Below are 22,424 nucleotides of genomic sequence, written 5' to 3'. Positions count from 1 at the left end.
CCTTTATTTGTATGCCGCCCTTTTCCCTGGGGGGGACTCAGGGCAGCTCACAGTTCAAAAAGGCGGGGGGAGACAAACAGTATTCCACATAGAGACAATGCAACATATTAAAAAAGAGAGCACAACAGTCACACAATCACACAAATCGGGTGGGGTTAGAATCTTAACCCCAGGCCAGTCGGGACAGCCAGATCTTTAAAGCGGCGCGGAAGGACTGAAGGGTGGTGAGGGTCCGAATCTCCACGGGGAGTTCGTTCCAGAGGGTTGGAGCAGCCACCGAGAAGGCTCTCCTCCGGGTAGTTGCCAGTCTGCACTGGCTGGAAGATGGAATTCGGAGGAGGCCTAATCGATGCGATCGGATCGGTCTAGTGGAGGTAATTGGCAGTAGGCGGTCTCTCAAGTACCCAGGCCCACTACCATGAAGGGCTTTGAAGGTGATAAGTAGCACCTTGAAGCGCACCCGGAGATCAACAGGTAGCCAGTGCAGCTCGTGGAGAGGGCGAAAAATGTTGCCGCCCACCGTGGTGCAGGAGGCCAACTAGGCCACCCCCACCATGGCCATGCTCACCCAGCAACTGGGTAGAGAACCCGTTGCTGAAATTTTTGAAGCCCACCCTTGCCTGAAGACAGTAGTGTAGATCATCTGAACAATGGACATTTGACTCAGAAACAAAATGGAGAGGCAAAGCAGCAGGTGGCCGGTAGTTAGCATCCAGAAACACTCACCTGTGCATTCGGTGTTGTAGATCTTCTCCTCCTGGGGCTTGGCTTTACGCTTCCCTGAAGTTCCTGGTGGTCCTTGAGGTCCTGGTGGTCCCTGAGGCCCTGGGGGGCCAGGAGGTCCTGGAGGACCAGGATCCCCTTTCTCACCTACGGTAGAAGCACCAATCAAAAACGGTGAGAGAGAATTACTCTTCCGGAGAGGAAGGTCAAGGTCACTCGGTAAATGTTGTTGCTCTATTCGTCTCCTCTTCCCTCCTCCATCCAGAATGCATCAGAACCAATCAACAACAACAAGGTGGACATCTCCACCATTAGGGCTCTCTTGAGGTCATCTCTGCTACCACATAGGTCATCTGAAAGCAGTGGACACTAGGGCAACTCCACCTTGTGAACATGGAAACTTCTTCAGAATAGAATGGAGTGGAGTGGAATGGAGTGGAGGGGAGGGGAGGAGAGGAGAAGAGAAGACATATAGAATGGAATAGAATATAGAATATAGAAGAGTAGAGTAGAGTAGAAGAGAAGAGACGAGAAGAGAAGACACATAAAATGGAATGGAATATAGAATATAGAAGAGTAGAGTAGAGTAGAGTAGAATAGAGTAGAGTAGGAGAGAAGAGAAGAAAAGAGAAGAGAAGAGACATAGAATGGAATGGAATATAGAATATAGAAGAGAAGAGAAGAGTAGAGTAGAGTAGAGTAGAGTAGAGTAGAGTAGAGTAGAGTAGAGTAGAGTAGAGTAGAGTAGAGTAGGAGAGAAGAGAAGAAAAGAGAAGAGAAGACACATAAAATGGAATGGAATATAGAATATAGAAGAGAAGAGTAGAGTAGAGTAGAGTAGAATAGAGTAGGAGAGAAGAGAAGAAAAGAGAAGAGAAGAGACATAGAATGGAATGGAATATAGAATATAGAAGAGTAGAGTAGAGTAGGAGAGGAGAGAAGAGAAGAGAAGAGAAGACACATAGAATGGAATGGAATATAGAATATAGAAGAGTAGAGTAGAGTAGGAGAGGAGAGAAGAGAAGAGACGAGAAGAGAAGACACATAGAATGGAATGGAATATAGAATATAGAAGAGTAGAGTGGAGTGGAGTGGAGTGGAGTGGAGTGGAGTGGAGTGGAAGGGAAGGGAAGGGAAGGGAAGGGAAGGGAAGACATATAGAATGGAATGGAATATAGAATATAGAAGAGTAGAGTAGAGTAGAGTAGAGTAGAGTAGAGTAGAGTAGAGTAGAGTAGAGTAGAGTAGAGTAGAGTAGAGTAGAGTAGAGTAGAATAGAATAGAATAGAATAGAATAGCAGAGTTGGAAGGGACCTTGGAGGTCTTCTAGTCAACCCCTTGCTTAGGCAGGAAACCTACACCACTTCAGACAAATGGGTATCCAACATCTTCTTAAAAACTTCCAGTGTTGGAGTATTTACAACTTCTGGAGGCAACTTCTGCTCTTTAGCTACTTCTACTCTTTAGCTGTTCTAGGGTGTTTGTATGCAGCCCATGCGCATCCCCAAGCATCAGAGTCACTTGTTGAGTTGGTTGGCTATAGAAATTGAATAACTAAATAAATATTTTTTAAAAAATCTTGGCTAGCTACCATGAAGAACAAGCCTTCTTCATCCTTTGTCTTAACCTTAACCATTTGCCTGAAGAGGTGTAGGGCTTCCTGCCTAAACAGGGGGTTGGACTAGAAGACCTCCAAGGTCCCTCCCAACTCGTTATTCTATTTCTAACCAACCCTGATGCCTTCCAGATGTGTTTCAATCTCATCCTCTGAAGTCAACACATCTGGAAGGCGTCGACTTGGAAAAGGCTGATTTCCAACTCTACCACCATTGTGTTCTTTGTAGACCATCATTTCATCTTACCTTCAGAAACCAGTTCATTGGTTGCTTCTCCTTTGTCCCCTTTGGGCCCTCTGGAGCCCTTTTCACCTCGTTCTCCCTCTTTTCCAGGTGTGCCAATTTCACCACGATCTCCTTTTTCACCCTTCTCTCCAGGGTCACCCTTCAGTCCTGGAAAAACACAGGAGAACATTAAATGCCACAAAAGATAGGCAGCCAAGAATACATGCAATCCAAACGTTTGTAGGAGATATTTATAAAGGAGACCTGAATTCAAACCACAGTAGTTTTCTCACTCCGCTTGCCCTGAGAATATTCATTTATTTACTTGTTTATTTATGGTCAAGACCAAGTTACAGAATTTTTTTAAAAAACATCTCCCCCATTAATACATGTGTACATAACAATATCCTGCCAACAAAAGTGTGTATCCTGCCAACAAAAGTGTGTATAGTTGCAATGGATGGCTGTGAAGGTTGGACCATAAGAAAGCGCCAAAGAATGGAGGCCTTTGAACTCTGGTGCTGGAGAAGACTCCTGCGAGTCCCTTGGACTGCAAGGCGATCCAAGAGGTCAGTCCTAGAGGAGATCAACCCTGACCGCTCCTTAGAAGGTCAGATCCTGAAGAGGAAATACTTTGGCCACTTAATGAGAAGGAGGGACACCCTGGAGAAGAGCTTCATGCTGGGAACGATGGAGGGCAAAAGAAGAAGGGGGCGACAGAGAATGAGGTGGCTGGATGGAGTCACTGAAGCAGTCAGCGTGAGCTTCAATGGACTCCAGAGGATGATGGAGGACAGGAAGGCCTGGAGAAACGTCGTCCATGGGGTCGCAATGGGTCGGACATGACTTTGCAACTAACAACAACACATAACAATATATACAGTTTATAGACAAAAGGAAGAAACGCAATGAAATTAACGATTCCTTGAAGTTGTCTAAGGAGATTCACAGCCATCGAAGTCATGGTTGTCCCAAAGATAATTTTTCCAAAAGGCAACTGGACTTTCTTGGTTTTCCCCTTCAAAACATTTTGCTTCTCATCCAAGAAGCTTCTTCAGAACTGAAGAAGTTGCAAAACGATTTTAAAAGAAGAAAACCCAAGGAAGTCCAGTTGCCTTTTGGAAAAATCACTTCTGGGATTCCTTGAAGGCATCAAAGGGCTTCTATAGACTAAAGCAATGGTAGTCAACCTGGTCCCTACCACCCATTAGTGGGCGTTCCAGCCTTCATGGTGGGCGCCGGTAGGGGTTTGCTGTAAGTCTGCTTTATAAATTTTATAAAGTAAAGTTACTTCCCTACTTTATAAATCACCATGACTGTGGAACCGGTGGGCGGTTAGAAAATTTTACTACTAACAGAGATACAATACTGGGTGGTAGGTATAAAAAGGTTGACTACCCCTGGACTAAAGCTACGCATAAAAATTTGCTACTGCCTTGAAAACATTCAGGTATTGATCACATGGGAAGAATACCTCAAGTACCTCATCACGAGGAGCACATATTCAACCTCTAATGCTATGTCTAAACCAGATTCCAGCTCAGTTGCATCTCATTCAAGGCCCAGGCAAAATTATGTTGGCTGAGATATGAGACCAATCAAATCATTTGAGGAACCTCGTTGTTATAGAGTCAGGTGATGTGGGTGGTGTATGAACGTGAGGAATAAATAAATAAATCCAATTCTATACAATGCAACAATCTAGCCTGAAAAAACCAAACAGACCATAATCTGAAACAATATGTGTGGTCAATATCATCCCTTCTTAGGCCTGGGGAATCAAGTCACCAGATATAATTTGCCTGAAACTTCTCAATGGCTGGAGCAGAGAAGACAGATAGCAATAGCAGTTAGACTTATATACCGCTTCCTAGGGCTTTCAGCCCTCTCTAAGCGGTTTACAGAGTCAGCAACTTGCCCCCCACAGTCTGGGTCCTCATTTCACCCACCTCGGAAGGATGGAAGGCTGAGTCAACCTTGAGCCGGTGAGATTAGAACCGCTGAACTGCAGATAACAGTCAGCTGAAGTGGCCTGCAGTACTGCACCCTAACCACTGTGCCATCTCGGCTCCTCAATTTCATCCCTCGTGTTTTGTGGGTATACCTGTTTTCCCTCTTTTTCCTGGTTCACCTCTTGGTCCAGGAATGCCAGGAGCACCATCAGATCCATTCAAACCAGGCAATCCATCCATTCCAGAGGGACCTGATGAAGTCAAAGGATATTTTTAGTGTTTTGTCTCTTTTCAACAGAAAAATTGGATACTGAAAGACAAGGAGGAGTTATTTCCAAGTGAAGATCCTCATAGGATCATGTTAGGTAAAGGTTCCCCTCGCACATATGTGCTAGTCGTTCCCGACTCTAGCGGGGGCATTCATCTCGGTTTCAAAACCAAAGAGCCAGCGCTGTCCGAAGATGTCTCCGTGGTCATGTGGCCAGCATGACTAAACGCCGAAGGCGCATGGAACGCTGTTACCTTCCCACCAAAAGTGGTCCCTATTTTTCTACTTGCATTTTTACTTGCTTTCGAACTGCTAGGTGGGCAGAAGCTGGGACAAATAGCAATAGCAATGGCAGTTAGATTTATATACCGCTTCACAGGGCTTTCAGCCCTCTCTAAGCGGTTTACAGAGTCAGCATATCGCCCCCACAGTCTGGGTCCTCATTTCACCCACCACGGAAGGATGGAAGGCTGAGTCAACCTTGAGCCGGTGAGATTAGAACCGCTGAACTGCAGATAACAGTCAGCTGAAGTGGCCTGCAGTACTGCACCCTAACCACTGCGCCACCTCGGCTCATAACAGGAGATCACTCCGTAATATGGCGCTAGGGATTCGAACTGCCGACTTTTCTGATTGACAAGCTCAGCGTTTTAGCCACTGAGCCACCGGGTCCCTTAAGACCATGTTAATGCTTCACTAATGATAGTTCATGAAGGGGAGAGGCGGGAGGAAAGGGCTCGTTTCTCCATCACAACCAAGGTCATCTGAACAGGTCATTGGCCCCCCAATCACCTGAGTATTGTATCAGGCTAAGCCATGGTTTGTTACGTTGCATAAACACATAGGATTTACACATGGAGCACATCAAACCATCAACCATGGTTCAGCAGTTGTAAGGGGTTGATTTTCACGAAACCAAAAGCAGGTTTGGTTGTGATCAAACCCAACCATGGTTCAATAACATTATTCTTATTTTTGTTTTTGTAATTCTACTAACACCCAGAGCTCATTCGGGAGTTCCAAGGGGCCAACTCTAGCAAATTTCCAATTAAAAAGTCAGCAAATTGTAGAGGAATGAGAAGCAAACTGAGAGAGCCAGATAAATTGAGGAGAATTTTCATACTGGTTTGTTTGTTTTTTCAGTAAGACCAAGACAATAAGGCCAGAAAAGAAAATATATATTACCTGGCAATCCCGGTGGACCTAAATAGAGAATAAAACGAAGAATTACAAATAAAGACTAAGCATAAGATAAAGGCAAAAGGTAACAATTTCCCCTGTCCAGTTGTGTCTGACTCTAGGGGGCAGTGCTTATTTCCATTTCTTAGCTGAGAAAGACAGCGTTGTCCGAAGACATTGTCCATGGTCTATGGTCTACAGCATGGAACGGGAAGTGGTACCTATTTATCTATTCACATTTGCATGCTTTCAAACTGCTAGGTTTGCGGGAACTGGAGCAAGTCACAGGAACTCACCCTGTCCTGTGGCACTCGGGTCTTGAACCTGGGCTGTCAGCTTTCCAGCTGACCTGCTCAGCATCTTTAATGGCTAAGCCATGGCCTAACTGGCTACTAAACCAAAAGTGCAAAGCTTAGATGTAGAACTAAGCCAACATCTTACGGAAAACAAAGGAAATGTTTTAATGAGAACAACCAGGTTCCAGAGCCATTTAGACACTGGGTAGCAATAGCAGTTAGACTTATATACCGCTTCATACCGCTTAGACTTATATACCGCCCTCTCTAAGCGGTTTACAGAGTCAGCATATCGCCCCCACAGTCTGGGTCCTCATTTCACCCACCTTGGAAGGATGGAAGGCTGAGTCAACCTTGAGTCAGTGAGATTTGAACCGCTGAACTTCAGATAACAGTCAGCTGAAGTGGCCTGCAATACTGCACCCTAACCACTGCGCCACCTCGGCTCAATACACCTTATCCACTCAAGCTAAGGACATATTGTTAACCATCTTTGAATTAGATGCGGATGGAGCAGGACACACATCCAAGGGAAATTAACTCTTTCCTTCAAGGCCATCGTCGACGCTCTTACCTGTTAAACACACTCCTTTTGTGCTGTTGCACAACTCAAGCAGTACCCGGACCTAAAACAAGAAGACATTTCAGAGGTCACCTGCCTTGCACAGGATTGCAGACATTTTAGAGAATTTAAATTTGGATTCCTAACACTGAACACTGGTTTTCCCGGTTGCAAAGTACGGCTGTGAAAGTTGGACCACAAGGAAGGCTGAGCGTCAAAGGATAGAGGCCTTTGAACTCTGGTGCTGGAGAAGACTCCTGCGAGCCCCTTGAACTGCAAGGCGATCCAACCGGTCAGTCCTAGAGGAGATCAACCCTGACTGCTCTTTAGAAGGCCAGATCCTGAAGAGGAAACTCAAAGACTTTGGCCATCTAATGAGAAGGAAGGACTCCCTGGAGAAGAGCCTCATGCTAGGAATGATGGGGGGCAAAAGAAGAAAGGGATGACAGAGAAGGAGGTGGCTGGATGTAGTCACAGAAGCTATCTCTATCCATCTATCTATCTATCTATCTATCTATCTATCTATCTATCTATCTATCTATCTACCTACCTACCTACCTACCTACCTACCTACCTACCTACCTACCTACCTACCATATCTATCTATCTATCTATCTATCTATCTATCTATCTATCTATCTATCTATCTATCTACCTACCTACCTACCTACCTACCTACCATATCTATCATCTATCATCTATCTATCTATCTATCTATCTATCTATCTATCTATCTATCTACCATATCAATCAATCAATCTATCTATCTACCTACCTACCTACCATATCTATCTATCTATCTATCTATTTATCTATCTATCTATCTACCATATCTATCTATCTATCCACCTACCTACCTACCTACCATATCTATCTATCTATTTATCTATCTATCTATCTATCCACCTACTTACCTACCTACCTACCTACCTATCTACCTACCGTATCTATCTATGGATGTATGTATCTATCATCTTCTGAAACTCAAATACTTTCTCTAATGAGAAGGAAGGACTCCCTGGAGAAGAGTTTAATGCTGGGAAAAATTGAAGGCAAAAGAAGATGGGGAAGACAGAGGATGAGGTGGCTGGATGGAGTCACTGAAGCAGTAGGTGTGAGCTTAAATGGACTCCAGAGGATAGTAGAGGACAGGAAGGTTGAAATAATATTAATGATTGTAGATCTGGGATTGTAATCTTGTGATGTTTTCATACTCCTGTTTTGTACCTTTTGGGTGAAGCAAGGAAAGTGAAAGACACATGCCTACATTTAACACATTTCCTCTTAATTTAAATTCCTAAACTAAAGATAAAGGTTCCCCTCACACATATGTGCTAGTCGTTCCCGACTCCAGGGGGCGGTGCTCATCTCCATTTCAAAGCCGAAGAGCCAGCGCTGTCCGAAGACATCTCTGTGGTCATGTGGCATGACTCAATGCTGAAGGCGCACGGAGCGCTGTGACCTTCCCACCAAAGATGGTTCCTATTTTTCTACTTGCATTTTTACGTGCTTTCGAACTGCTAGGTCGGCAGAAGCTGGGACAAGTCACGGGAGGTCACTCCATTACGCGGTGCTGGGGATTCGAACTTCTGAACTGCCGACCTTTCTGGTCAACAAGCTCAGCGTCTTAGCCGCTGAGCCACCGTGTCCCTTTTTTTAAAATTCCTAGCAAGCACAATTTTAAGATTTTTGTGAGCCTTAAAGTTCTGGCAGTCTTCTCAATGTAGAATTACATTGCATCATGTTGGCAATGAGGGGGAAAGGTTTCTAAAATCTTATTATTATTATTTTTTCCATTCATGGCCACCCCAGGAGGATCGGATGAGACCTTCAGGAAGAGAATGATACTGCTCTTCGTGCAAACAATTTTGCTTACACTTAGGAAAAAATGCAATGTCCCAGAGGGATGACTAATGGCGCCTGTCTTCCTAGATGTGACCCAGACTAGCTTTTAAATTGAGGCCACAGGTTGACCTTCCCTGAGAGACCAGGCAAAGAAAATCAGATTGTTTTAAAACCAGTCATTAGTGATTAAGGACAATCTACTTCCCATACTCTGCCCAGGCCAAGCATATAAAAATCTATCCATTGTTGTCACTTGTGTGGTTGCGGCTAAGAGCATAGTGTCTTGTAACCTCCAATTAACCCATTCTTTGCCACTGCAAGCTTGCAACCTAGGGGAAAGTAGTAGAACAGAGGTCCTTAATTTTGATTGGTAAAGCTTGCAACCTAAAGAGAAACAGTAGAATAGAGGCTCTTAATATTGATTTGTTGTTAGTCGTGTCCGACCCATCGTGACCCCATGGACAACGTTCCTCCAGGCCTTCCTGTCCTCTACCATCCTCTGGAGTCCATTTAAGCTCACGTCTACTGCTTCGGTGACTCCATTCAGCCACCTCATTCTCTGTCGTCCCCTTCTTCTTTTGCGTGGCACGACAAAACCGCGCTTGACTAAGCCGCGCCCGATTAAACCGCGTCACTGACGTCACCAGCAGGGCGACAACAGCGAGCGCGGAGAAAGAAGGGCGCTTTAAATAGCGCTTTGAAAACAAGCCGATTCAACTTAAGGTAAGGGTTAGGGTTAGGGTTAGGGTTAGGTTTAGGGTTAGGGTTAGGGTTAGGGTTAGGTTTAGGGTTAGGTTAAGGGTTAGGATTAGGTTTAGGGTTAGGTTAAGGGTTAGGTTAAGGGTTAGGTTAAGGGTTAGGTTTAGGGTTAGGTTTAGGGTTAGGTTAAGGGTTAGGTTAAGGGTTAGGTTTAGGGTTAGGTTAAGCGTTAGGTTAAGCGTTAGGTTTAGGGTTAGGTTTAGGGTTAGGTTTAGGGGGGTTAGGTTTAGGTTTAGGGGTTAATTTTAGGTTTAGCGTTTACAGCGTGCCTCTGTCTCCACGCTGTTGTCGCGCTGTTGATGACGTCAGCTACGCGGTTTCGTCGAGCGCAGTTTAGTCGAACACGGTTTTGTAGTGGAACCCTTCTTTTGCCCTCAATCATTCCCAGTATGAGGCTCTTCTCCAGGGAGTCCTTCTTCCTTCTCATCAGGTGGTCAAAGTATTTGAGTTCCCTCTTCAGGATCTGGCCTTCTGAAGAGCAGTCAGGGTGCATCTCTTCTAGGATTGCCTTGCAGTCCAAGGGACTCGCAGGAGTCTTCTCCAGCACCAGAGTTCAACCTTGAAAAAGTTGCCCATCTCCATGTAGATCTCCCAACATGGAAGCTTGTAGGACCACACAGCTCCAACGTTGCGCAATTAAGGAGACACCCATCTGCGAGCCACAGGTAAGAATGGAATATTAGCCTCCTTGGACTCCAGTTCTCTACCCAGAAAGAAGACAATGTAATATGATTGAGAAAACTGGCTGGGAAAATCAGCAGATCAAAGCAGTGGGGTCCTCCAACGCTGGTCATTCATGGGGAGCCCAAACCTGCGTCAGAATCTTGGACTGTGGGTAGCTTAGGGGGAAAAACATGATTATGCATTCATGATTGAGTGAATGAGAAAAATGAATGGTAGCAGCAGCGTGGATAGATGTTGAATCCCCGAATGTCCAATGTGTTCCTTCTGCACTCACTTTATCCACAATGGTTAATCATACTGATTTTGAATTTTTCTGTTTTGTTGCCTATTCCACCATCCTCCAGTCTCAAAGCACGCTTGATTGTGAAGACAGGGACACCCTATGCCTTTCTTTTCCCCCACAAACACACAGCAAGGTTTAAAGAGAGATTAATTGCTGGCTTATTGCACCAAAAAAATTAAAAAAAAGACAATGAGGACTCTATGAGTCATTAAGAGAAACAACAAAAAGGAGAGAGCATCTTTCTCGCATTGCTTTGGCAGAGACAGACCAAGCTAGAAAAGGCTCTTAATTTCCCTTTGTTCTGGCATTTATCTTCTTCCTAAGATCCAGTCCAAAAACTGCTATTGGAAAGACAAGAAAAGAGGCAACGTCCAAAATGGTGGAGGCCAGCTTCATCCTACGATCCCGTTGCTTTGGGATGAAGCCCAAGCGTAGGAGCTAAATGTCTATGGAGATTCTTGGTCATCCAGGTCATGGTTGTCCCAAAGGTGCTTTTTTCAAGAGTCAACTGGGCTTTGGGGGGTCTTCTTTGAAGACATTTCCCTTCTCATCCAAGAAGCTTCTTCAGCTTTGGTCCAAAGGTCATAGCTAAATGTCTAAGAATATGATGTAACTTCTTTTTTTAAAGGCATCTTTGGTTTGCATTAAAACAACTTCAACACATGCAATGTTCTGATTGCACCACAAACGCAGTAGTCATCCTTACCTTTCACAGAGGCACTGAGTTTTATAAATAGGAGCATGATAGTGTAGAATAATCCTATCCAAGGACCAGTGGTAGGTTTCAAAAAAATTTGGAAGTTCTTCTGTAGGTGTGGCCTGCTTTCCGGGTCCACTGGTGGAACCTCTTCTAACCGGTTCGGTAGATTTGACGAACCGGTTCTAGCGAATAGGTGCGAACTGGTAGGAACCCACCTCTGGATTCAAGCCATGTGCGATGTTGCAATTGGCAGGTGGAAACATTGTCAATGCACAGATTTTCTAAGTGTTGTCTAAGACAGGGGCACGCAACCTTGGCAACATTAAGACCTGTGGACCTCATGGCCAGCTGGGGAATTCTGGGAGCTGAAGTCCACAAGTCTTAAAGTTGCCAAGGTTTTACATCCTTTTTATAAGATATTTTTAGTATGGTGTCCGATGTGTCAATAACCACTGGGACACCATGGTCAGTTTATGCCATAGTTTTTCCATTTCCATTCAGATCTGGATATTTTGTGGTCTTCTCCAAATCTTTGTCTTCTATTCTACTATCCCCTGATATTGCCAAGGTTAGAGGGCAGTGGATGACCAAGTGATGAAATTCATTTTTTTTTACTACCGGTTCTGTGGGCGGGGCTTGGTGGGCGGGGCAGGGAAAGGATACTGCAAAATCCCCATTCCCTCCCCACTCCAGGGGAAGGATGCTGCAAAATCCCCATTCCCTCCCCACTCCAGGGAAAGGATGCTGCAAAATCCCCATTCCCTTCCCACTCCAGGGAAAGGATACTGCAAAATCCACATTCCCTCCCCACTCCAGGGGAAGGATGCTGCAAAATCCCCATTCCCTTCCCACTCCAGGAAAAGGATACTGCAAAACCTCCATTCCTTCCCCACTCCAGGGGAAGGATACTGCAAAATCCTGGGTTGACCTAATTGAAACTGGTCCAAAAACAAAAGTTCTTCCCCTTAGTTCAGAAACACCCAATTTTAAACCTGGAGCTGATTCAGTTGGAGAACGCTGGAATTGGTCCCAGAGCTGTCCAGATGCCTTGAGCAATTCCCCCCATCCCCATTAGCAGCTTTGGGACAGTGGGAATGGAGAGTTTGCAGTATCCTTCCCCCGGAGTGGGGAGGGAGTGGAGAGTTTGCAGTATCCTTCCCCCAGAGTGGAGAGGGAATGGAGGTTTTGCAGTATCCTTCCCCCGAAGTGGGTGGGAATGGAGAGTTTGCAGTATCCTTCCCCCAGAGTGGGGAGGGAATGGAAGTTTGCAGTATCCTTCCCCCCCCCCCCCCGAATGGGGAGGGAATGGAGACTTTTCAGTATCCTTCCCCCGGAATGGTGAGGGAATGGAGACTTTGCAGTATTCTTCCCCTGGAATGGGTGGGAATGGAAGTTTGCAGTATCTTTCCCCTGAAGTGGGTGGGAATGGAGAGTTGCAGCATCCTTTCCCTGCCACGCCCACAAGCCACGCCACGCCCACCAAGCCACGCCACGCCCACTAAGAACCGGCATTTGAATTTGACCACTGCCCCCCTACCCCCACCCTCACGCCTTCTCCCAGCGCCCCCTACCGGCACCATGGAGTAAGTCATCAGCATCAGCATCTCCTCGCTCTCCGCTCGCAGGTGACCCTTGGCGAGGCCGCGCCGCCGCTGCTGCTGGCTCCGCTTGGCCCGGCCAGCCATCGGTGGGCCGTCGGTGGGAGCGATGGGCGCCAGCCAGGCCTGGAGCGCGGCCGCGGGACCCCCGGCTGCCGGCGCCGCCCGCAGCTGCCTCGCCTCCTCCTGTAGCTCCCGCAACGCCGCGCTCAGCTCCCGCCACTGAGCCAGCAGGAAGAGGGTCCCGACGGCGCTCAGCGCCGAAATCAAGCCGGCCGCGGCCAGAGCGCAGCGCAGCGCCCGGCCAGCCCCGCCGCTGCCGCCTCCTTCGCCCCGCATCGCCCTGCTTTGGCCCGGGCAGAGAGGCTGTTTGCGCGTCCCGGGGCTGGGAAGCTGCTGCTGCTCTTTGCGGCTCGGCCTCGGGGCGGCTCTTATGGCCCGTGGGCGGCTGAGTCACCCGGGTGCCAGCCAGGAGCCCCGGCCGGGGGGTTTGGAGACAGGCAGGGAGCGGGCACGGATGCCCGGCAACCCACGTCTCTTCCCGGCTGACAGGGGCGCGCAAGGACCGGGGGCTCCGCAGCGCTTGGGGAGACAAAGTCCGGCTGCTCCACGGAGAACTTGGATAAGGGTGAAAAGCGACCCTGACCGGCGCTGTAAACCAGGCTTTGCTGAAGGAGTGCGGTTTCTAGGGACGGGGTCCGCGCACGCTAAGCGCCGGTTTAGGAGTCGCCGGGGATGGGGACTTGACCCGGCTAAAGCCCTCAACTAAGCAAACCTCCTCAGAGCAGAGTGGGAAGGATTCCTGTAGCAAGTTAATAAAAGGGGAATATTTGTAGCTGGGGGTTGAAATGAGGGCTCCTTGGTGGTCTCTGAGCTTGCTTGTTTTCTGGCAGACGTTTCATGACCCAACTAGGTAACATCATCAGTACTTGAAGGAGGAAGAGGAGGAGGAGAAGGAGGAAAAGGAAAACTGTGGGGTCTTTGGTGCTCTCTGAGCTTGCTTGTTTTCTGGCAGACGTTTCATGACCCAACTAGGTAACATCATCAGGAGGAGGAGGAGGAGGAGGAGGAGGAGGAGGAGGAGGAGGAGGAGGAGGAGGAGGAGGAGGAGGAGGAGGAGGAAAACTGTGGGGTCCTTGGTGCTCTCTGAACTTGCTTGTTTTCTGGCAGAGGTTTCATGAGCCAACTAGGTAACATCATCAGTACTTGAAGGAGGAGGAGGAGGAGGAGGAGGAGGAGGAGGAGGAGGAGGAGGAGGAGGAGGAGGAGGAGGAGGAGGAGGAGGAGGAGGAGGAGGAGGAGGAGGAGGAGGAGGAGGAGGAGGAGGAAAACTGTGGGGTCCTTGGTGCTCTCTGAACTTGCTTGTTTTCTGGCAGAGGTTTCATGAGCCAACTAGGTAACATCATCAGTACTTGAAGGAGGAGGAGGAGGAGGAGGAGGAGGAGGAGGAGGAGGAGGAGGAGGAGGAGGAGGAGGAGGAGGAGGAGGAGGAGGAGGAGGAGGAGGAGGAGGAGGAGGAGGAGGAGGAAAACTGTGGGGTCCTTGGTGCTCTCTGAGCATGCTTGTTTTCTGGCAGAGGTTTCATGAGCCAACTAGGTAACATCATCAGTACTTGGAGGAGGAGGAGGAGGAGGAGGAGGAGGAGGAGGAGGAGGAGGAGGAGGAGGAGGAGGAGGAGGAGGAAAACTGTGGGGTCCTTGGTGCTCTCTGAACTTGCTTGTTTCCTGGCAGAGATCTCATGGCCTAAACTAGGTGCTAGTGAATGTAGCACTGATGATTGTCTATGGAGATTCTCAGTCACATCCAGGTCATGGTTGTTAACCCAAAGGTGCTTTTTCAAGAGGCAACTGGACTTTCTTCTTTGAAGGCGTTTCATTTCTCAGAGCCGAAGAAGCTTCGTGGATGAGAAGCGAAACCTCTTCAAAGAAAAACAAGACAATATAAACCATTCCCCACCATCCCGTCAGAGCTGAGGAAGCTTCTTGGATGAGAAGCGAAACCTCTTCAGAGAAAAACCAGAAGGCTTCCAGTGGCTTCTTGAAAAAGCACCTTTGGGATTGCATTGATGATGTTACCTAGTTGGGTCGTGAAACGTCTGCAAAAAAACCACCAAGCTCAGAGAGCAGCAAGGACCCTTCATCTCAACCCTGAGCTACAAATATTCTCCTTTTATTATTCTTTGCTACAGGGGAAGAAGAGAAGCAGGAGACAATGCCCTGATTGGTTTCCCCCCTCATCTTTCCATAGATTACAAAAACTGAAACAATGCCTTAGCTGATTCCCCTTTCTCTTCCACAAGCCGGATCTCATCTGCAATGTGCTCTACATGGGGCAGCCCTTGAAGAGCATTTGGCGACTTCAGCTTGTCCAGAATGCAGCCGCGCGAGCGATTGTGGGTGCACCTCGGTTCACCCACGTAACACCTATCCTCCGCGAGCTGCACTGGCTGCCTATTGGTCTCCGGATACGCTTCAAGGCGCTAGTCGTCACTTATAAAGCCCTTCATGGTATTGGATCTGGGTACTTGAGAGACCGCCTGCTGCCAATTACCTCCACCAGACCGATTAGATCCCACAGACTAGGCCTCCTCCGAATTCCATCTGCCGGCCAGTGTTGACTGGTGACTACCCGGAGGAGAGCCTTCTCTGTGGCTGCTCCGACCCTCTGGAACGAACTCCCCGTGGAGATTCGCACCCTCACCACCCTCCAGGCCTTCCGCAAAGCCCTTAAAACCTGGCTGTTCCGACAGGCCTGGGGCTAAAGAACCGTTGCCCCTATCTCGAATGGTATGATTGTTGCGTGTTTTAAATTATGTATTGTTTTGTGTTGTTGTTAATTTGTCTGTATCCCCCTTCCCTGGTTTGAGTTGTGAGCCGCCCTGAGTCCCCCTTCAGGGGGAAAGGGCGGCATACAAATGAAATAAACATAAACATAAACATCTTCTGTGGCCACTGAGAAATAGATCCCAGGGTTCGAATGGCGCTGACTTTACGTTAAGGGTGCGGGAACGGAGAGCCGAAAGGAAAGATCCTCAATCATTTGAAGCATAAGCATTTGGAGCATAGCAGGAGGCAAGCCGCATTGAAGCCTCCCATCTGTGCCAGGCCCAGGAAGAGCTGAGCTATTTAAAAAGGTGTGGTGGTTCGTTCCGCGGATGGAAGGACCGTTGTGAGTGAACCAACAGCGAGTTTAAGGTTGGACCCAAACAGACACTGGATCTTAAATAAGCCAACGCGGCTTTGGACTGACGTAATATCTAAGCCCAGCCATCATGCGTGGGTCATTTGTGAGTCTCTGGGTGAGATAGAGCTAGCATTTAGGCTTATGTACCACTTTGCAGTGTTTTTACAGCCTTCTTTAAGCGGTTTACAGAGTCAGCCTCTTGCCCCCAACAATCTGGGCCCTCATTTTACCCACCTCGGAAGGATTGGAGGCTGAGTCAACTTTGAGCCGGTCAGAATCGAACTGCTGGCAGTGGGGGCAGAGTTAGCCTGCAATACTGTATTCTAAATATTGCAAGAGAAGGAAGGAAGGAAGGAAGGAAGGAAGGAAGGAAGGAAGGAAGGAAGGAAGGAAGGAAGGAAGGAAGGAAGGAAGGAAGGAAGGAAGGAAGGTAGTAATAGCACTTAGACTTATATACCACTTCACAGTGCTTTACAGCCCTTTCTAAGCAGTTTACAGAGTCAGCCTCTCGCCCCCAACAATCTGGGCCCTCATTTTACCCACCTCGGAAGGATGGAAGGCTGAGTCAAGTTTGAGCCGGTCAGGATCGAACTGCTGGCAGGGGTGGGGGGGCAGAGTTAGCCTGCAATACTGCATTCTAAATATTGCAAAGGAAGGAAGGAAGGAAGGAAGGAAGGAAGGAAGGAAGGAAGGAAGGAAGGAAGGAAGGAAGGAAGGAAGATAGTAATAGCACTTAGACTTATATACCACTTCACAGTGCTTTACAGCCCTTTCTAAGCAGTTTACTGAGTCAGCCTCTTGCCCCCAACAATCTGGGTCCTCATTTTACCCACCTCGGAAGGTTGGGAGGCTGAGTCAACGTTGAGCCTGGTGGGATTTGAACTGCCAAATTTCAGGCAGCTGGCAGGCAGCAGAAGTAGCCTGCAGTGCTGCACTCTAACCACGGCACCACCAAGGCTCATAGGTAGCTGTATGAATATGGTAAATACATTTTGTTGTTTGGTTGCTAAGTTGGGTCTCGTTCTTCGCAACCCTATGGTCCTTGTAGACCACAGCTCACCAGGCTCCCCTGTTTTCCAGAGTTTGTCCAAACTCATGTTCATGGCATCAGTGACACTCTCTGACCATCTCGTCTTCTGGCCTCCTCTTCTCCTCTTGCCTTCCATCTTTCCCAACATCAGGGTCTGTTCCAAGGAGCAACAGATAGAAACTAATCAAGGAGAGAAGCAACTTAGAACTAAGAAGGAATTTCCTGACAGTTAGAACAATTAAGCAGTGGAACAACTTGCCTCCCGAAGTTATAAATGCTCCAACACTGGAAGTTTTAAAGAGAAGATTGGACAGTCATTGGTCTGAAATGGTATAGGGCTTCCTGTTGAGTGAGGTGCTGGACTAGAAGACCTCCAAGGTCCCTTCCAACTCTGTTTCGTTTCTATTCTTCTCTACTCTACTCTTCTCTACTCTACTCTTCATATTCCATATTCCATTCCATGGCATTCCATTCTATTCCATTCTCAATTCTTATTTGAGTTTCATCTTCAGGATCTGCCCTTCCAAGGGACAATCAGGGTTGATTTCCTTTAGAATTGACTGATTGGATCTCCTTGCACTCCAAGGGACACTCAAGAGTCTTCTCCAACAAAATTAAGGCAGGCATAAATAAAATAAAACGTATCGGTGAATCCATATTACCCTTCCTCCCAAAAAAATCAGGGTAAATAAGGTGTGTATCAGTGGTGGGTTTCAAAAAATTTTCAAACCTACTCTTGTGGGTGTGGCCTCCTTTGTGGGAGTGGCTTGCCAGCCATGTAACCTGGTGGGAGTGGTTTCCCGGCCATGTGTTTTCTCTCTCTCTCTCTCTCTCTCTCCCCTTCCTTTTGTCTCTCTGTCCCTTTTTCCTTTTTTCCTTTCATCTTTCTCACTTTTTCTTTCTTTTCTTCTTTTTTTATTTCTTCCTTTCTTTCTCTTTCTTTCTCTCTCTCTGTGTGAGTGAGTGAGTGAGTGTGTGTGTGTGTGTGTGTGGTGGGTTTCAAACATTTTTGCAACCTCTTCTGTAGGTGTGGCCTGCTTTTTGGTGGAACCTCTTCTAACCGGTTCAGTAGATTGGACGAACCGGTTCTACCGAACTGGTGCGAACTGGTAGGAACCCACCTGGTGTGTATGTGGGGGGGAGGGGCTTCAAGTCATTGCTGGACTTGCCACAAAGTCATCCAGTGGACTTCATCTCCCAGGTAGGACTAGAAACTCACAATTCACCTGTTTCTAGCTCAGTCCCTTAACCACTACACCAAATAGCCTCCGTACTAAACTCGTACAAAGAAAATGTATGGCTTTGGCCATGGAAATCCTAGGCATACTGCAAGAAAACTAGAAAATCTTTATTGGATAACCTTGAACTGGTCACTGTCCATAGCCTGCCTCATAGAATGGTAGATAATTACGAGCAATTCCCAGTTCATTGGCTGAATTGACGCATGGATGTAAGCCACCGTTGGTGGAATAAACCACAATTGCTAGTTTTAATCCTGACTCAAAAGCAGAGGCAAGTGAGCCAACCAATTGCAGCTCTTTGGCAAAGCTGAGGGATGGTTTATGCCTGTGCTTAAGCCAACATGTTTTTTTTTCCACTTTAGATTTTAGCCTCTTGGCTGGAATGGTGGGTTATTCAGAAAATCAAAGCCAATTATATCTTCGCACAGTGTGTGCACAGTGAACGATGAAGCGACACATAATCAAATGTATCCACTCTGTACTTCTGGGCCAATAATGGACTGTACTATCCCTGCATCAATAATTAAATGACCCCCCCTTCCCCCCCAAAAAAAAGATACATGAAAAAAAACTCCGTATTTCACTAGATACATCATTCTAGCAAAAGTTTGCTAGAATCTTGCAATCTCGGTGCTCATCTCCGTTTCAAAGTCGAAGAGCCAGCGCTGTCTGAAGACGTCTCCGTGGTCATGTGGCTGGCATGACTAAACACCAAAGGCACACGGAACGCTGTTCCCTTCCCACCAAAGGTGGTCCCTATTTTTCTACTTGCATTTTTTATCTGCTTTCGAACTGCTAGGTTGGCAGAAGCTGGGACAAGTCACGGGAGCTCACTCCATTAGGTAGCACTAGGGATTCAAACTGCCGACCTTCCCGATCGACGAGCTTAGCATCTTAGCCACTGAGCCAACTCATCCCTTCTTTTTGAAAAAGACGAATATGTAAATGTCTTTTTTAAACTATAACCATGGCAAATCAATGAGATGGACATTTGGTTTGGTTTGGTTTAGGTTTATTCGATTTATATGCCACCCTTCTCCCAAGGACTCAGGGCGGCGTACAACATTAAAAGAAACACATAATACAAAAGTTAAAAAAAATTAATAGAATATCCCAAACAAACCCAATTAGAATTGACAATAACATTTTTTTTAAAAAAAATGAATTAAAATTAACAATGATCAATACTTTGATTTGTTTTGTTCAGGCCAGGCTGGCTTGCCGGAAAAGCCAACTTTTTAGGGCACGTCGGAAGGACCGGAGGTCGGGGATTATACGAAGCTCCGGGGGCAGCTCATTTCTTTGAAGTGCAACTTGTGACCGAAACTTCTTTTTTTTTTTCCCCCACTGGTGTGGGCATGTTTTGTTTAAGATTATTATTATTATCAATATTTTTAAATAATAATTACAGTCAAATGAAAATGGATATATGATGATGGTGATATGTATGAATATTTGAGTTAAAATGCTTGAGTTAACATGAGTTATGTTTCTTGACTGTGGAGGAGATGCACGAAAGTTTATTTGTGACCGACTGATACACTTTCTATAGCATGTAAAGAAAGATGTTGTACTTGTTTTAAATTAAAAATTATTTTTTTAAAAAAAAGAAAAAAAGAAAAGGACTACAGAAATGAGTTGGAGGATCGAATATGCATAAGTTCAACCAGTCAGAATCGATCAAATCCCGCCCCCTTTAATGGACTGGGTGTGCACCAGTGGTGGGTTTCAAATTTTTTTAGAACCTCTTCTGTAGGTGTGGCCTGCTTTGTGGGAGTGGTTTCCAGCATGCACATGAGCACTGGCCAGCTAGTCTTCGCACATACCAGAGCCCTGGAAACCAGAAGACAAGGCGGCTGGCGTGCGCCATGGGCACAGGCCAGCTGATCTTATCTTCACATTTCTGGGGCTCTGGCAGGTGCGTGCATGGGCATTCTGGTTTGGGCACTTGGTGCCGAAAAGTTTCGCCATCACTGAGATAGAAGTTTCTCCGGAAATCCAGATCACATCTAAGGCAATCTAGAACAAAACTCATCAAAGGAAGACTTGGCTGAATGACTCGGTGTGTTAACACGAGTCCAACCAGTAAGGCAGCAATGAACCAATTCCTTTTATAACACACCTGGCTCATTTTTCAATGAAATTTCAGGCATTTCCACCCAATCATTTGCATTGTGCATACTAAGTACGAGGAGATTTGCAAATCTTTTGGAGAACACCGCAGTAGCCGTTTCTTTCTTTTGTTTGTGTGTGTGTGTGTGTGTGTGAGAGAGAGAGAGAGAGAGAGAGAGAGAGAGAGAAGAGTTCCTTGGACTGGACTCCAGTACAACACAAAACAAGGCATTCAATAGCCCAAGTGCCAGGAAAACACACTCACACACACACAAACACAAAACCCCCGGCCACACAGCTTGAAAGAAAATGATCGTCTCATTGGCCACCGAAGGATGCTTCCCCCAGAAACTTTTGCTGGATTTCTTTGAACAACTACAGGATTGTTTCTGGACAGGAAAAAATGAATCAGAGGCGAACCCAGAGGGAGCCATCAAAGTGAACGGAAGGACATGATTCATGTGGATGAATCGAGCAGGATGAAAAGAGAGGGATGGGAACAAGCTATTCATTATGCAAGTCGACGCAGGCTAACGTAGCTGCTCTACTGTGGTAGATGAAAGCAATTGGTGGGACTTTTGTGGGGTAGAGTCTTAAGACGTCACCCAAACTACGACCCGCTTTATGGGATGCAAGGGACTCGTAACCACCTGGCCTGGTGATTGATAGCTGTCCTCAGATCTCAAATCCTCTCTGTTGAGGACATCAAGGGGGAGTAGTTGAATTTGATATCATACTGTTGAGTTTTCCATCTAGATGTGGTCATTTGGGAGAACATCTCCACTCAGCTATGAAATTCAGGGGTTGACTCTTGTTAGAATAGATTAGAATTAGAATTAGAATGGAATATAGAATATGGAGAGTAGAGTAGAGTAAAGTAGAATGTAGTGTAGAATAGAGTAGAGTAGAATAGATGTGGTCATTTGGGAGAATATCCCCACTCAGCTATGAAGTTCAGGGGTTGACTCTTGTTAGAATAGAGTAGAATTAGAATTAGAATGGAATATAGAATATAGAATATGGTTTTTTGGCTTAATTAATTTTATTCTTGTTTTGCAGCCATTTGTACCAATTGTTCCAAATTTCATAATATTCCGACTCTTCTTCATCTTTTAATTTCAGTGTTAATTTGTCCATCTCTGCACAATCCAAAGTTTTTTTTATCACTAATTCATCCGAGGGGGCATTATTTTGTTTCCAGCATTGGACAAATGCTATTCTAGCAGATGTGTTAATTTGTACTTAATTTTCTTTGTATATTTCCCTTTGATTATTCCCAGTAGAAAGATTAAATATATATAGAACTGTGTATAAAGGTGTGTAAACATAGAAGCGAAATATTATATACATGTACAGGTATGATGACATAACAATGTTGATGTAATGACTGTAAGGTGTTGTAGAAGGGAAAAATAATAAAAAAAATCTGCTAGCAAAAAAAAAGAATATAGAATATTGAGAGTAGAGTGTAGAGTAGAGTAGAGTAGAGTAGAGTAGAATAGAATAGAATAGAATAGAATAGAATAGAATAGAATAGAATAGAATAGAATAGAATAGAATAGAATAGAATAGAATAGAATAGAATAGAATAGGAGAACAGAGTTGGAAGGGACCTTGGAGATCTTCTGGTCCAGCACTTCACTCAACAGAAAACCCTATACCACTTCAGACAAATGACTGTCCAATCTCTTCTTAAAAACTTCCAGTGTTGGAGCATTTACAACTTCTGGAGGAAAGCTGTTCCATTGATTAATTGTTCTCACTGTCAGGAAATTTCTCCTTAGTTCTAGGTTGCTTCTCTCCTTGATTAGTTTCTATCCGTTGCTCCTTGGAACAGACCCTGATGTTGGGAAAGATGGAAGGCAAGAGGAGGGCAGAAGATGAGATGGTCAGAGAGTGTCATTGATGCCATGAACATGGGTTTGGACAAATTCTGGAAAACAGGGGGACCCTGTTTTCCAAAGATAACCACACATAGATTCCTAGGCGGACTTGAACAATAATGATGAGTGGTTAAAACCCATAGCTTTGTTTGAAAATGTTCCTACCTGCCCAGAAGAATAGATAACCAGGTGCAACAGCTTATCCCTGCAAAGAAATTCCTTGGGCTTCTGGTTGTTTTGCAAGTCACCATAGCCATTTGAGTGGCATGCTTCAATTCAGAATGC

At 46.0% G+C, this 22,424-nt stretch overlaps 1 protein-coding gene across 1 annotated transcript in view; it reads right to left on the bottom strand.

Moving 5' to 3' along the window:
• The window catches only part of GLDN (gliomedin), a 28,725-nt gene extending 15,695 nt beyond the window's left edge, over positions 1-13,030 (bottom strand). The window contains exons 1-6 of the mRNA XM_087704187.1: positions 12,664-13,030; positions 6,834-6,885; positions 5,970-5,987; positions 4,669-4,767; positions 2,586-2,732; positions 727-870 (exon numbers count right to left, since the gene is read on the bottom strand). Coding sequence (XP_087560313.1) covers positions 727-870; positions 2,586-2,732; positions 4,669-4,767; positions 5,970-5,987; positions 6,834-6,885; positions 12,664-13,029 — 826 coding nt within the window. The 5' untranslated portion in view covers position 13,030. The remainder of the gene's footprint in view (positions 1-726; positions 871-2,585; positions 2,733-4,668; positions 4,768-5,969; positions 5,988-6,833; positions 6,886-12,663) is intronic.
• Between the last annotated feature and the right edge of the window lie 9,394 nt (positions 13,031-22,424).

Source organism: Thamnophis sirtalis, unplaced genomic scaffold, assembly GCF_051295495.1.
Source record: "Thamnophis sirtalis isolate CommonGarterSnake01/CBP01778 unplaced genomic scaffold, rThaSir2_p1.2 scaffold_2, whole genome shotgun sequence".
Classification (NCBI taxonomy): Eukaryota; Metazoa; Chordata; class Lepidosauria; order Squamata; family Natricidae; genus Thamnophis; species Thamnophis sirtalis.
This window is presented reverse-complemented; position numbering and strand designations above follow the sequence as displayed.